The sequence below is a fragment of the Poecilia latipinna genome, unplaced genomic scaffold (assembly GCF_001443285.1).
Source record: "Poecilia latipinna isolate Pla-1442-1.1 unplaced genomic scaffold, P_latipinna-1.0 Scaffold87, whole genome shotgun sequence".
Classification (NCBI taxonomy): Eukaryota; Metazoa; Chordata; class Actinopteri; order Cyprinodontiformes; family Poeciliidae; genus Poecilia; species Poecilia latipinna.
Genome location: NW_015112703.1, coordinates 205195 through 219306, shown reverse-complemented (window position 1 = coordinate 219306; position 14112 = coordinate 205195). Strand labels below are relative to the sequence as shown.

The 14112-nt window shown below is 39.5% G+C and overlaps 1 protein-coding gene across 10 annotated transcripts in view; it reads right to left on the bottom strand.

Annotated features, from left to right (window-relative positions):
* Positions 1 to 2504: 2504 nt before the first annotated feature.
* arap1 (ArfGAP with RhoGAP domain, ankyrin repeat and PH domain 1) overlaps positions 2505 to 14112 on the bottom strand; it is a 71603-nt gene continuing 59995 nt past the window's right edge. For 5 of the 10 annotated variants that reach the window (XM_015022667.1, XM_015022644.1, XM_015022634.1 and 2 more), the window contains 8 exons: positions 13663 to 13776; positions 13430 to 13575; positions 13262 to 13344; positions 12125 to 12184; positions 7577 to 7640; positions 6759 to 6917; positions 5520 to 5565; positions 2505 to 3677 (listed from right to left, as the gene is read on the bottom strand). In XM_015022667.1, the coding sequence (XP_014878153.1) occupies positions 5545 to 5565; positions 6759 to 6917; positions 7577 to 7640; positions 12125 to 12184; positions 13262 to 13344; positions 13430 to 13575; positions 13663 to 13776 (647 nt within the window). In that variant the 3' untranslated portion in view covers positions 2505 to 3677; positions 5520 to 5544. The remainder of the gene's footprint in view (positions 3678 to 5519; positions 5566 to 6758; positions 6918 to 7576; positions 7641 to 12124; positions 12185 to 13261; positions 13345 to 13429; positions 13576 to 13662; positions 13777 to 14112) is intronic. The other 5 variants (XM_015022652.1, XM_015022676.1, XM_015022683.1 and 2 more) reach the window with 5 other exon arrangements.

Genomic DNA, 14112 nt, shown 5'->3' with positions numbered 1-14112 from the left:
CACGACCATGATGCTCCTGTGCAGGACTGGCTGGCAGACTCCCCTGAACTCCATAGCGAATGGATTGTCAGGGAGAAGATGACAGACACCAGGCTCAATAATGCGTATGACCTGAGAGCTGGCATCAAAGCATCCTGGGCTGATCGCTTCCATGCCACTCCACACTGAAACAATTCAGGCAAATACCTAATCAAGTTCCTATACTGCACCGTACATAAACAAACTAATAAATCCACATTTCTCTGTGAAAACTCCTTTTAAAATTTAAGTTGTGCAAGAAATTGTACTTTTGGTTTTTAAACAGTCGTAGCCCATAATAAACCAAACATCTGTGTGTCTTTTGAGATACGCCTGTATAGAGGACAACCTGATTTTATACTCTAAGGGGAAAATGAGGTTAAACATTTTCTTTAGCTGAACATCTACAATGGCAAAAAAAAAAAAAAAAAAAAACGATAAGTGTGCAAAGTCAACCAGTAATTTAGATTTAAAAAACAGGCATTGATTAAACCCACCCTGAACTTTCTAATAGTGGATTCTTTGTGTGCGAAGGCGGCACTGCATGTGGAGGAAACCAGATGATGGCATCTCACTCTGGTCCTGTTCTTGCTGCTGTGTGCCTCACGCACATAAGATGTCCAGGTGTCTGCAGGAGGCAGGTGGCTGCTGCTGTTCTCCTTCTAGCTGTTTGTGTAGTTTCAGAGATCGCAGCACTCTGGGCTCAGTGGTGATTTACATTTTTATTTTCAGGGGACAGGTCAGGTGGGCTAGAGGAGGCTGGCGGGTGGGCTGACGTACCTCAACACCTCTCAGGTCCGCGCCTGAAGCTGTTTCCAAATTTTCACTTTATCTCCCCTTTACATGCTTGACCCCCCCCCCCCCCCCACCCCTCTCTATGTCCATTTCCATTCCCTGTGTGCAATATGCAACTGTTGCCATGACCTATATAGTAAAGGCCACTCCACTGTGTGCACGCGCTTGTGTTTTCTACCTCCACCCCCCCACTGGGTTTCCTGTGCAGGCCTGTGAACAGTTTAGTGAAGATCTCATGTGGGCAAGTCCCTTGCAGCGCTCTCCGGTGGGTGTCTCGAGGTAAAAAGTGACCCTGATGTGTCAGTTCTGCTTAAAAGAATGAAAGAAGTACTGGTAGACCACCGTGACGCGCGCACACACTCACACACACATAGAAGCCATCCTGAGGGCCCCTCGCTGATCACTGTAACCCGCCACACAGTGACAGAGCTGACGTTCTTCCTCACAGCACATCCATAGGCTTCTATTTTAGGGTTTTGGCGTGACATTGTCATGAAACCTGCAGGCTTTGCAGAAGTTTCTGTCTCTATGCGTTTGTATTGTACAGATGCGAAATGTTGTGGCACGAGTTGAGGTCCAGCTCGTCTTTTCACAGCTTGTGTGTGTGCCTGTGCATTAGTCTCACAAGAGGATGGAGGGAAAACAGAATTTACCACGTAGCCACACCACAGCTGGAAGGCACCAACTTTTTTTGGTGCAGCTAATGAATAACAGGAGGGTCATAACTATGCATGTTCAAACAGAAATGGTGCATATACAACAAGATTAATGCATTTATTAGTTTCACAGACGCCAATTATAATAATCCTTACGTTGATCAACAACTATATGACAAGTTTTCAGCTGAAACCTATTTGGAGAACTTGATAGCATTGATAAATACATGTAGAAAATGGAAAGTGGTAGCAAACTTCTGGTTTTTTTAAAAAAAAAAAGCAAATATTAATTATAAATGCCAAAAGTGCAGACAATCCTTTGGTTCAACCTATTAGTTTAGGATCTGGGTGTCAAATTTCAGTCCTTGAAGATCAGTTGAAATATGTCCCAGGCTCAACACATCCGAATCAGACCTTTGGGGATCGGGATTTGACACCTGAGGTTCCAGAGCTTACCAAGTACTTAACAGAAAGTGAGGCAAATTGACTGATTATTGGGTTTTATGTTTATTTTATGTCATTTTAAATCTTGTTTTTTGTTACAGCATCCTCTCTGTCTATGTCAAAGGCCAGATAAGTCAGTGGCATGATCCATTTTCTTTCCCATTTTGAAGAGTGGATAATAGAAAAGCTATGTATAGCTTTAAGTTTTTCCAAAAAATACTTAAAAAAAAAAATCTCCTGTAATAAATGAAAAATAAACGCCAATTTAAGTTCACTAAATAGTATTCTGCAACATAGGAGCTTATTCAGTGCTTGTATTTGTATGCAACAAATATTTTATAGAAGTACTACAACAATTATCTCGATATTAAACAAATTTAAAGGATGTTTTAACTAAAACATCTTAGAAGTTCAAAATCATAAAGTTGAACAAATCTGACTGGCGGTGCGGCGTCTGCTGTCAAAATGAATGAAACTTTAAAAGAAAGAAGGAAAACCTACAGGAGGGACCCAGACAACAAACACGACACGAGATGAAGGCACAGCACTTTTTTTTTTTGTTTTCAACAGAATGACCCAAAACCTGGAATATTAAATAAGACACTGCAGTGCATTTTAATTAGTTTTTCATTTACAAAGTTTAAATGTTTGCTTCAAACAATTAAAACACTTTACTGACAACATCCCACATTGCAGATAGACAAAGAGACATTTTGTTAAATTAAGTTTAATAAATCTGTGATCTACACCTTCAGAAATACTGCTGGTTAGTGATAAAGGCCTCATCAATGCAACTCAAGCAAAACAAAGAACCAACAGAGAGAAACACAACAGCTGAGAAATAAAAAACAAAATAACTTCATGTTTAAATAAGTACATGTGCTTGGAAGAAAAAGTAACCTTTTTAAGGTGCTCTATGGTTATTTAACAACAAATTAGGTACTTCTGTTTTTCTCATAGTTCACCAAATTTGCAGCTAAACACTCTATGATGTTGCTCTGCTGGTTAAGGACGGACTTACCTTTGCAGCCCTGAAGCTGCTGGTTTCCATACGATCAGACTGTCCTCTTGAGCAGAAGTGACAACTTAGCCTAAGAAGCTGCTGCACAGATTTCCAGCAGAGAAGCAAATGTCGGTCGATCAGCGGACATGTTTGAGTCCCAGTCCAGGAGAAATTAGATCACAACCTCCTCTGATCTCATATTTCCTTTACAACAACCACTCAGCTCTCTGCTGCATAATTAAATAACTCATTTCCAAAGCAATTGCATTTAAAGTGAATAAAAAAACACATCTAGCTACAAAAAGACTTTCAAACCTGTATTTAAAAAAAAAAAAATAACAAAAAACGTACAAGCACTCAGTTTTTGTGCCAAAAGTAATCAACTCTATACAACAAATACAAGAGGAGAATAAAGTGTGTGTCCTTTTTTTTGACTCCAGTAAACAATGAGAACAGTGGAACCTGCTGGAAACAGCTGGAGAAGTCTTTGTGGTTTATTCCTTTTTCTTTTAATGCCAACACTCCATTCATCCATGTGTGAACGGAAAGGGGTGCAGGATGGGTTTCTCACAGGGTCCTGCTGTTGATTTATCTTTTTCTTTCTTTCTTTTTTATTCTAGTCTTGTTGGGTGGAGCTTCAAGTTCGGGTTTATAATGACGAGTCCGTGCTCTCAGAGTGTCCACCGCTCTGCTCCGTACAATTGCCGAATGTGGAAGTTCCCGGATTATTCAGAGTCATCTGACGAGCTTCTCCTTCCTACCTTTGAACAACAAACATCCATCATTGTCAGAGACTGAACATCGCTTTTCATCTCAAACTCGTCCCGGCACAAACATCAGTAAAGGTTAGAGTATGTTATGCAGCCCATCTCCCTGAAGCTAAATCAGTTTCACTGTATTTAATAAAGTCTCTCGGGAGGTCAAGCTTAAAATTCTCCATCCAGACCACTGACGTCTCGCAGCCATGGCAACCAGATATGAGGCCGCTCATGAGATGTGGACTCAATAAGCCGTGGTCAAGAGGACAGATAAACACAGATGCAGCAAGACGGCTCCACCAGTCGACCATTTTAAACTGGAGGATGAGACTCTGATTCCCGTTCAGCCTTCGTCCTAAAGAGCAATATGTAGTCTACATATTTTCAGATAACTGGGATAAGACTGAATACCTGCACTGAGCACATGGAGTTAATTTTTTAAAACCATGATTTACTTACTATGGCACTTTTAATTTGCCATAGTTGGAACTCAAAATTATTCCTTTGTAATAAGCCTGTTCAAGTAAAAAAAAACATGTGTTCCTCCCTTCACTGGAGCTTCTTAAAGTTTGAATATCAATATATTTTATTTCTTCTTTTTTTTTTCTCTCTGAATTGAATTTACACATTTTTAAAAGCCCTTCTGCAGTTTTCACCGACAAAAACATTTTATTCATTGATACCACAGAAACAAAAGATATATAAAAACGGCTTTGGCTCTGAGGTGAAAGGACTCCATTTAGTCAATTAAAACGTTTTATCATTCATTGCCCATTTTTGAAAAATAAGGAATTTCACAATTTTGGCTACCTTTTTACATGCGCTCTTTACTAGATGACAGGTGAGCTTCATACCACTAGAACTTCTGTTGTTATGTTGCAACCACAAATTTCAGTATGTTTTATTGGGATCTCCTGATAGACCAACACAAGGTTCAGTATGAATCCAGCTGTTCTGTGAAGGCCTCAGAGGACATTAATGCACAAAAAGTGTCATGAACACCAAGAAACACAGTAAACAGGTGATGGAGAAAGGTGTGAAGAAGCTTTTATCACCCCAAAACACATCTCAGACAATGGCTCCAGGAGGACATCTTTATCCTCATGACGGGATGTAGCAGAGTTAGTTGGGTTATCAGATAATATCCCAAGTTTGAGCATCTCAGGTCTGTTCAATGTTTAAAACTTCAACAAGTACGCAGAAAAACCTGAAAAGGGGCTCTGTTATGACTTGGCCAAACATGAAATGCTGTAGTTCTACTTTAGATGGTGTTTATTGTGATCATATATATCATATATTTACTGGACATCCAGGCAAGTTAAAGATAGCAGGTCAAAGTTCATGTTGGCCACATTCTTTTTGTATTTGTAAATAAAAAAAATGTTAACACAATGTTCCTTCCACTTTGAATTTATGCATATTTTTGGTCTATTATGTAAAATCTCACATAAATACACTGAGGTTTGGGGCTGTAACATGATAAAAGCTCAGTGGTTAAGAATATTTTCTGAAAGGCACGGTCTACTCCGCTAGCTCTCTAACTTTATAGGACATCTACACTCAGCCGCCCTGCTATGCAGGCCAACAAAAATGATCCAGCAGAACAACTTTGCTATAAAACATTTATGAAGTTTCTCATTTATTAGCTTCTGTTAACCCTGAAGAGAAGACAACTCAAAATCAAGATGTTCCCCTCACCATATTTAGCCTTTAATGGTTGAGCTAAGAGCTGCAGGGATGTTTTGAAGACCAGTGAAGTGAAGCTTATGTATTTCATGAAGTACATTACGTAGAATGTGAACCTAAAACACGATCTGTATTTTTCACAGTAAGTTCGAAAGTTACCTTGCCGCTGCCATTGCTGCGAGCGTTATCGCACATCTCTAAGGAGCTGAAACACAAATAGAGAAAGTTTTTGACAAAGAAGCAGATGGAAACAATCAAAAACTGGGCCATTTGGAGAAAGCGTGACTTTCTCAGTGAATCTTCGTCCTGCTCCCATGTCTGCTCCTGTATCACTCCTCCTCCTCCTCTCACACCCCTATCAGAAATACTGTTCAGATCAGACATTGGGCAGGACAGGATCAGCAGGAAACATCAATAGGAGGTAACAGCAAACAGCACCGCCACCTAGAACTTCTTTTTTTTTGTTAGTGGAAGTTCCAGCAGAAGTAACTTGAATCCTTGTGTGCCACTGCAGGTGCAGCCAACTAATGAGCAGTTGTGTGGCAGCCGAAAACAGCAGGAGGAGACGACAGCAACTTCAGATTGTGGACATTTGTTTGTCACAGCAGAGCGGGACGGTTTGGTGCTGCACTGAAAGGTTTCGTGACGAATTGAGAGAACAGATGGAGAGGCTGATGTGGATGCTGCTGCTCGAACAGGTCTGGTTTAATGTCGGTGTGCTTGGAACCGAACCAAACAAACCCTCTGTCAAAGTTTGTTTATCCGAGTACGCACGGACGCCAGTCAGCGAGCCATGCTCTGAAACGGTGTAAACCGCAATCTGTCTGAGACGTGAATTTACTTAAAATGTGCAATTGTTTGTGTTTCTCTGCGCTCTGGCAGATATTTACCAGACCTATTCTTTCTCCAGGTCTGTTTTCTCAGTTCTCAGTGAAACATGCCTGCAGTGTGAAGATGCTGCTGTGTCCTCCTGTTGTCTGAGTTCTTAAACGTTTCCAGGCCCAGACACAAATTGGTCTTGTAAAACAACCCCAAATAGTAAAAAAAGGAGTTTTGTTTAAATCGTCACATTTAAAGAACCCAGATCCTGTTATAACTATATATAGATCATGGTCAAATCACAGGATCAGTTCATATTCATGCTGCGCAGGTATGACCCATAGCTCCATTTCTCCCTCTAAGCTAAAGGATTGCAGAGGAAAAAAGAAAGAAAATGCATTCAAGCTCCATTTTAAAAACTAAAATCAGTCCTCCCCGGGGACATTAAAGTTGTACTATATCAGCTTTGAGGTTCACGGCCACCTGTTCAGCATGAATATCCCTGATTAGTCGACAGCTCCGGATCGAGCCGTCCCGGTTTGTCCAAGATTAGTCCCAGTGATTGGCAGATTGACTCACAGCAAGCGCGTCTTGGCTGAAAGCTGCTACGCTGTTCCGCATCTCATTCTCACTGCCACGCAACGGGATCAGTGACACGTTACCGTGACGAGTGTCCGGCAGCACACGGCTCACCCGGTTCTGCTGGACTCCGTCCTGGGGCCAAATGTTGCCATCGTTCTAAAAGAAAGAACAGACAGAGACACTCAACGATGATTTTTATTGTTTTTTTTTTTTGTTTTTTTTTATGTGTGCGTGTGTGCCAAAGCGATTCAACACAATCAGGATTCGGATCTTTTAAAATGTCCTGCTGAGGCCATACAACTGTCTGCAAAAAATAGAGATTTATGAATTTCAAATCATTACAGCAGATCTGCAACACATGTGTTGGATCCCGTTGTAAAAACGTGCAAAGCACACAATAAATAAAAACTGCACATTTACTCAGGGATTTAAACTAAATCATAGGGATGGCAATTTGTTAAAGAGAGAGGGACCTTTGACAAGTCAGTTTGTGCAGATTCTGATCCACTTTAAACAGTTAATGCTTCAGTTACATTTAGTTGAGAATAATTAGAGATGTCAAAAAGTAAAACATCAGTGACGGTAAAAGTAATTCTCCCTCAACACATCCTTTTTAACCAGCTGAATAAATATACATAAATTGTATATTTGTGTATATTTATTCAGTGGCAAGTTTTGTAAAATTGTCACTATGAGATTAAGCTACTCTACAAAAAAAATTATTTAATAACTTAGGTTCTTGCACACCTGCCAGTAAACGTTACAGCGGCTTGCAGGAGCAATGTGTGTACATTTGCATGTGAGAGAGAACCCACCTGAATACTAAGAAATGTAGCGTACCACTCCCTCATCTCCGACTGGGTTTCACAGCAGAGATACCTGTAAATAAATGGTTAGCGATAAGGTGAGCCAGACAGTGGAACAAACTTGGGAGGCACAGAGTGTGCTTGTGTGTGTGTGTGTAGCAGAGGCAGATAAGCCCTGAGAGACCGAGGAAAATTTAGGAAAACAAAGACTTAGTCAAAGACATTAACTGATTTCGTCATGCCTTCCCCTGTAGCACCTGGCGGTGACGTCGATGGAGCAAACACAGAGAGAGGCGCGAGCTAATTTGCAAGAGGAAGCACGGGAAAACTTTGATTGCAATTATTTATCTATGCCTGCTTGCACTCGAGTTTTAAGTGCTGGTTGTAGAAACCGTGGCATGTGAATGATTGAAGCCACTTCGGCTGGAGTCCAACATCCCTCCGAGCCGTCGATCACGTCGTGATAACGAATAAACAGCTTTATTTACACAGACACTACTGTTAGCAGCACCGATCTGAACTAAGATAATTATTCCAGAGCTCTCCACTGAGGTACAAGAGCGATACCAACAGACAAAACTAACAGCAGGCAGCGTTTGAGGTATACCGCACACACATTAAGACGACACACGTACTGCAAAAGCCCCTCGTATGCAGATTCCCTCTCTGAGCCTTGTTGGCATCATTATGCCTAATAGAGCTCATTAGTGCTTGTTACTGTGAATCAAAAGAGGAGCAAGCATTCCTACAGTTTATATCTGCTAAAACAGTTTTCACTTGTTTGTTGCTTACAATTTGCTCCACACCGTCAGCTGTAAACAACCGAGAGCTAAACGGGGTCTATTGCCGATACAATAAATATTTAGCAAAAAGAAGAGCAATTAAATGAAAAGCTCTCAATAGCAATAAAGACATTCTGATTCGGCTACTGAGAAATGTTAGCGGCTACAAGAAAATAAAGACAAAAACGCAGCGTCTTTATGCATTTGCTACATTCGTCTTCTCCACTCCCCGTCGTCCTCATACTCTCTCTCTCTCTCTCTCTCTCTCTCTCCGTCTGTGTGTTTTCCTCTCAGGTGTGCTTCTAGATGGAAGAGACGTGACAATGGAGCGTAACAAAACGATAATATGGCCCACAGCGTGACGGGGACAGGGCTCCCATTACTTCTGTGAAGATGTTTACTGCTGTTGACAATGCCAGCCTCAGTGTGACGTGCGCACGAACATTATAACATGCAGAACCAGGGTGTCCGTGCAAAGGCATACACATTAGGCATTGACTCTGGAGAACCAATAGGAAAAGCTCTCAGTGTCTCAAACATGCAGACCCTATACCATTTTAGGAATGACTTCAATATTTACTTGTTTGTTTTTAAAATTTATATATGCTGCTATACTTCATGATATGTTTTCCTTCAATTGTCTGGCTCCACCTTAGGAAAATTTAATGTATGACAATTTCTCCACTCTTCAATGCCATAAATACATTTAAGTTATGGAATCAATAGCAGCACATTCTCAGATCAGCTTTATTGATGGACTAGCATATCCCTAAATCCTCCTGTACTCTCCAGAATCTCTAAGATTGCTCAGACCTTGCTAGATTGTGGCAGTTTTGGAAAATCTCATTAAAGGTGACGGTGATCATAAAGCCACTGGGCTCTCATCCACAAGGAGCTTCCCTGCTGCTTTCCAGTCTTTCCAAAGCTGCACTAGGATGTTTCTTCATTTCACTAAAAGGAAGGTTTCTGCAATTTCACCATCAGTTGCAATCTTAATGTGTTGGAGGAAACACCTTTCAGAATACATACACACACACATATATATATATATATATATATATATATATATATATATATATGAAGGGGTACACTATAGGATTTTTTTTTCTTCCAATTACTCTTTTTCATTCAAAGCTTTTTTTATATATCAACCACATGTGGCCTGTTCATTTTAAACTGTAAATGAACAAATAAATACATGAATTATGTTTATAGGGTTTTTAGTGTAGAATACAGCACCCTGCAAAGCAGGAAATCTGTGTGCAATAACCTGAGGTTTTATGCGAGTGGCACTGTGACGTTCATAAATCGGCATTATAAGCCACATGAGGAAAATAGAATGCCAGGGATTTCCTTAAACACATTTTGCATTTGTGCATTACAGCTTAGGAAAAAAAGCAAGTCCCTCAGTCTCTCAGCATTTCGCTTATTTGCATAATTTGTAGGTGTGTGCGCTTCCTTCCAGTCCCAGTCCACATGGAGCAAATGACACACTGATCTCTATACGCAGGAGGCCTGAGCTTGTTGATTTTAGCTGCTTGGCTACATAGCTTTGGTTGCAGCGAGGGCAGTGCCAGAACATGACGCACATGACAGCTGCGGTATAAAAAAAATGCTAAATAACTCTGAGAACTGTCAGGTCTTTTTGAGGTTGCAGCCTTGGCTTAAGGGAAATAAGTAATCAGGTAGATAAAAACATTTTCACACATGCAAATATCACAAAACACAACACAGTACAGAATAAAAATACAAAGGGGTACATAAAATGGAAAAAAAACCAAAGTTAAACTATCATTGAAAAGGAAAGTGATATTAGTGTACTGTTGCATAGTTGAAAAAAAATGATGAAAGCTCCAGAAGAAAAAATGAATGCACAGGATCTTACATAAAGGATGGTTTAAAAAACTTTTCAGCTGCTTTTTAAGAGAGATAACAGTTCTCATCCTCAGAGGGTGAGTTACAGAGTCTTGAGGCCTCAGCAGAAAATGCTCTGTCACCTTTTGTCTTCAGTCTGGGGAGCTTCATAACCAGAAGGTTTGGCCCACTGGACCTTAGGGGACTGACAGGCGGTATAAAGATTTTTTTTTTTTAAATCAATGACATATGCTGACATTTGTCCATGAAAAGCCCTATAAAAACCAGAACCAGAATCTTAAAGCGAGGGGGTAACACAAGTTTATTTTGAAAACTTTGTCAAAAGTCTTGCACCAACATTTTTGAAGCATCTGCAATACAAAGAGTAAAAAGTGATGGATGGGATTTCATTGCTGCTACAGGGTTCCCTCACGCAACATCTGGGACCCTGATATGCTTCAACCAAGTTAATCTACCATCACAATCTAAATGAAACTTCCAAATAGAGAAAAATCCCTAAAAAAGATGGGAAACCCAAATGCTCTTTCTCTAGTAAAGGAGAGCGCATACCTTCTAGATGCATCCAAAAAACCTGTCCAAGGCCCTTAATGTCACTGTGCAGTCTTAGTCTACTTTAAAGGGGAGGGGGGCAAATACACACATTATGCTGATGCACAAACACATAGAGAGGAACGGGGATGTGAAGAGACCTGGAGCACAACGCAGCCATGGTTATAGGTATTCTGGCGTGTTTCCCCTCTAGGTGGAGCCGACCTTTCATACGCCTCACTCACCAAACTCATGCAGGGATCTGACCTGTTTTCTCTGAGAGAAGAAAAGCCTCCAGCTTCTGATGTTTGTCATATTTACGTGCATACTTTATCATGAATAGAATCAAACTTCCACTAAGAAAGAAAATACCACGGCGTTCTGAACATAAAGAAAAGCAAATGCATCAGCACAAAAGCAGGAGTGTCCTTCTGTGAACACAAAAATCTTACTGGTGTTGTACTACTTTCTGGTGCCTTCCCTCTTTGCACAATAAAGGAGGATTGTGTAACACTGATATAAGTTTCCATAGTAACTGTATTATTTCGGGAGACTTAGGAGTAAAAGTTAATCAAAACTATTAAGATTCATGAAGTCATTACCTAAATCTTCATTTGAACAATAAAATAGAAATGCTTGATACATGGCATTGCAGGAAGTAAAATATTTTCTCATAATTTAGTTAGAATATATTACTTAAAACTGCCAAATCAATCTTTGTTTCTTTACATTTTGCTTTATAGAGCAAGAATTTCAGCTAATATTAAAAAAAATCGGTTTCATCCGTATTTTCCAGCCTGCTTAAAGGTACTTTAAAGTTTTTCTAGACACTTTTTTTGTGCATTATCATCATTCGAGTATTTTACTATTTTAATAAGAATGTCGTTTTATTGTTGTTGTTAGTCGAGGCATTGAAATCATTAATTATTAAAGTACAGAGAGTATTTCCTCACACAATATGGACAGCAAAACAATAAACTCAATTATCTCCAGCTTTATGCTGGAGATAATGTTTTTGTCCTAAAACAAGTTTACAAGAATGTCTGAAGCTTGTAGGCGAAGTATAAACAACAGGGACGTTCAAGAAGAATTGAATAATTCATTTCTGAACTGGGTTTACTCTTCAAGATTTTTTGAGAAGAGGGAGTTGTGGTAGAATTGAAGACTATAAAAGGTAATTATTAAGTTTTATAGTAGATTTTTACCTAGATGCACATTAATGTGAGAAGAGTACGATGTGTTGTTTAGTGATGTTATCTGATCAGTTATAGTTTATGCATAAACTAACACAGCCAAGTGACAAACTGAGGTATCAGGAATGCTGGGATATCAGATACGGCGAAACTTAGAAAATATATTGAGAGAAACTCACCACTGTTGTCTCTCTGGCTTCTCTTGTTTCTTGCTCTCACACACAACAGTCAGACCCCAACTAGAAACAGAGAAAGACATAAAATCAGATTTATTCCTGGACTTGGTCTGTCCTCTAGTGGTGCCTCAGAATGTTTGCAAGTTTTATTGGATGAGCAAAAGATGAATAAATTGAAAGAAAATAAAACAGTTCAACTAATAAATATGTATTATTAGAGGCCAAAACAAAACAAAACAAAACAAAAAAAAATCTCTATAACCTTATTAATTCAGTGTGGACAAAAATCCTACATTAAGAAAAAATATTTTTTGTTTTATGATACCAACAGAATTACAATTCTTAGCAATGTAGCAAGTGAAATGCTGAGTGTTCTTGATCCAGAGCCTCCAAAATCACTCCTCAAGTTCAGATAAACTGCAAGCATTTGATGTTTCCCTGGTTTGGTACGCCTGTGTTGGAACAAATTTGCAACATGGAGGAGACTGGCCCATTGAGAACTGGAGTTCAGATTCCGTCTTACACCATTTTACTGCATTGTAGGGATAAACGTGCAGCGGAATATATTTATGCTCATTGATGAATAATTTGAGATCCCTGTTTTTTTTCTCCTTACCTTAAAATCTTTGGTAACACTTTATTTGAAGGGGGTTGAATAAGACTGTCATGACACTGTCATGAACATCAATAAGCCTTCATGAATATTTATGATTGTTGTCATAAAGCGTCATTCGGTAAATTATGACACTTTTAATACAAAGTTGACATTATTCAAAATGTCTTTTTTATGACAACTTGACATTAACCAAGAAATCATTACTTTAAAAATTAGGTAACTTTATGTTATTAAAGGTAAAGTTTAAACAGTAATGATTTCCTGGTTAATGTCTAGTTGTCATAACAAAGACGTTTTGAATAATGTCAACTTTGTATTAAGTGTCATAATTTACCGAATGACGCTTTATGACAACAGTCATAAATATTCATGAAGGCTTATTCATGTTCATGACAGGTGATATGTCATGTTTATGAAAGTGTCATGTCAGTCTTATTCAACCCCTTCAATTAAAGTGTTACCAAATCTTTTTTATAGATAAGTCGACAGTTTATATGCTGTTTGGTGATCATGCATTTGCTCACCATGTGGGAGGACGGAGCTTCTTCTTGATTCCCAAGTAAATCTTCAAGTTTTTCACGACCCATTCCCGTTCTGCACGGTGACTCTGGCAGAAAGAACAAAACAGGTCTGTGAAGGAATATCCGGATCAACTTGAATCATTTTTTTATCTCATGCATCACTGTTCTTACTCTGACATCCTTGTACATTCTGAGAGAGGTGACATTGAGGATGAAATATCGATCGTGGAAATTTCCAGAGGGAAGCCCCAAACCCAGGATGCTTCGCTCTTCTCTGAATTTCATCATCCCGTGCTTGGATACGTCGAGTTTACTGGCTAAAAGGAAGAATCGAGGGTTTCTGATTATGCATAAATGACATTGGGAGATTCACAGAAAGGCTGTTTTTTTCTTTATGTCTCTACCAAGGTAGTTGATCATGGCGTCCATAGCAGGCTGCTTCTTGATGAGAAGATGGGACTCATTGCCAGCAGAGTGAAGAATGGGCAAGACTCGCTCCTGATAATGCAGTGGACGTTCTGAGAAAGCAAAAGATTTAGAGCCAAAATGATTCCAGAAAATGGTGAAAGGAATTATTTCAGAGAAAACAATGGCAGGAGAAACAGGAAGTTGGAAACTGGATTTCTAACTCGTACAGGGAAATAAGCTGGGTTTTACTGGCATTTGATAAGCCCTCAACAAGCTTCTGGGCAGAGGCCCAGACAGTCCTACATACCAAGCCAAACAAAAGATTGCACAGCAAACTGTCACACTGCTGAGAAGATAAGAACTGATTTCACAAAACTGTGTAGAAATGTGATGTTCAATCGTAATCTGAAGGTAGGAGGTTGTTATGATGTAAAATGAAATTTATT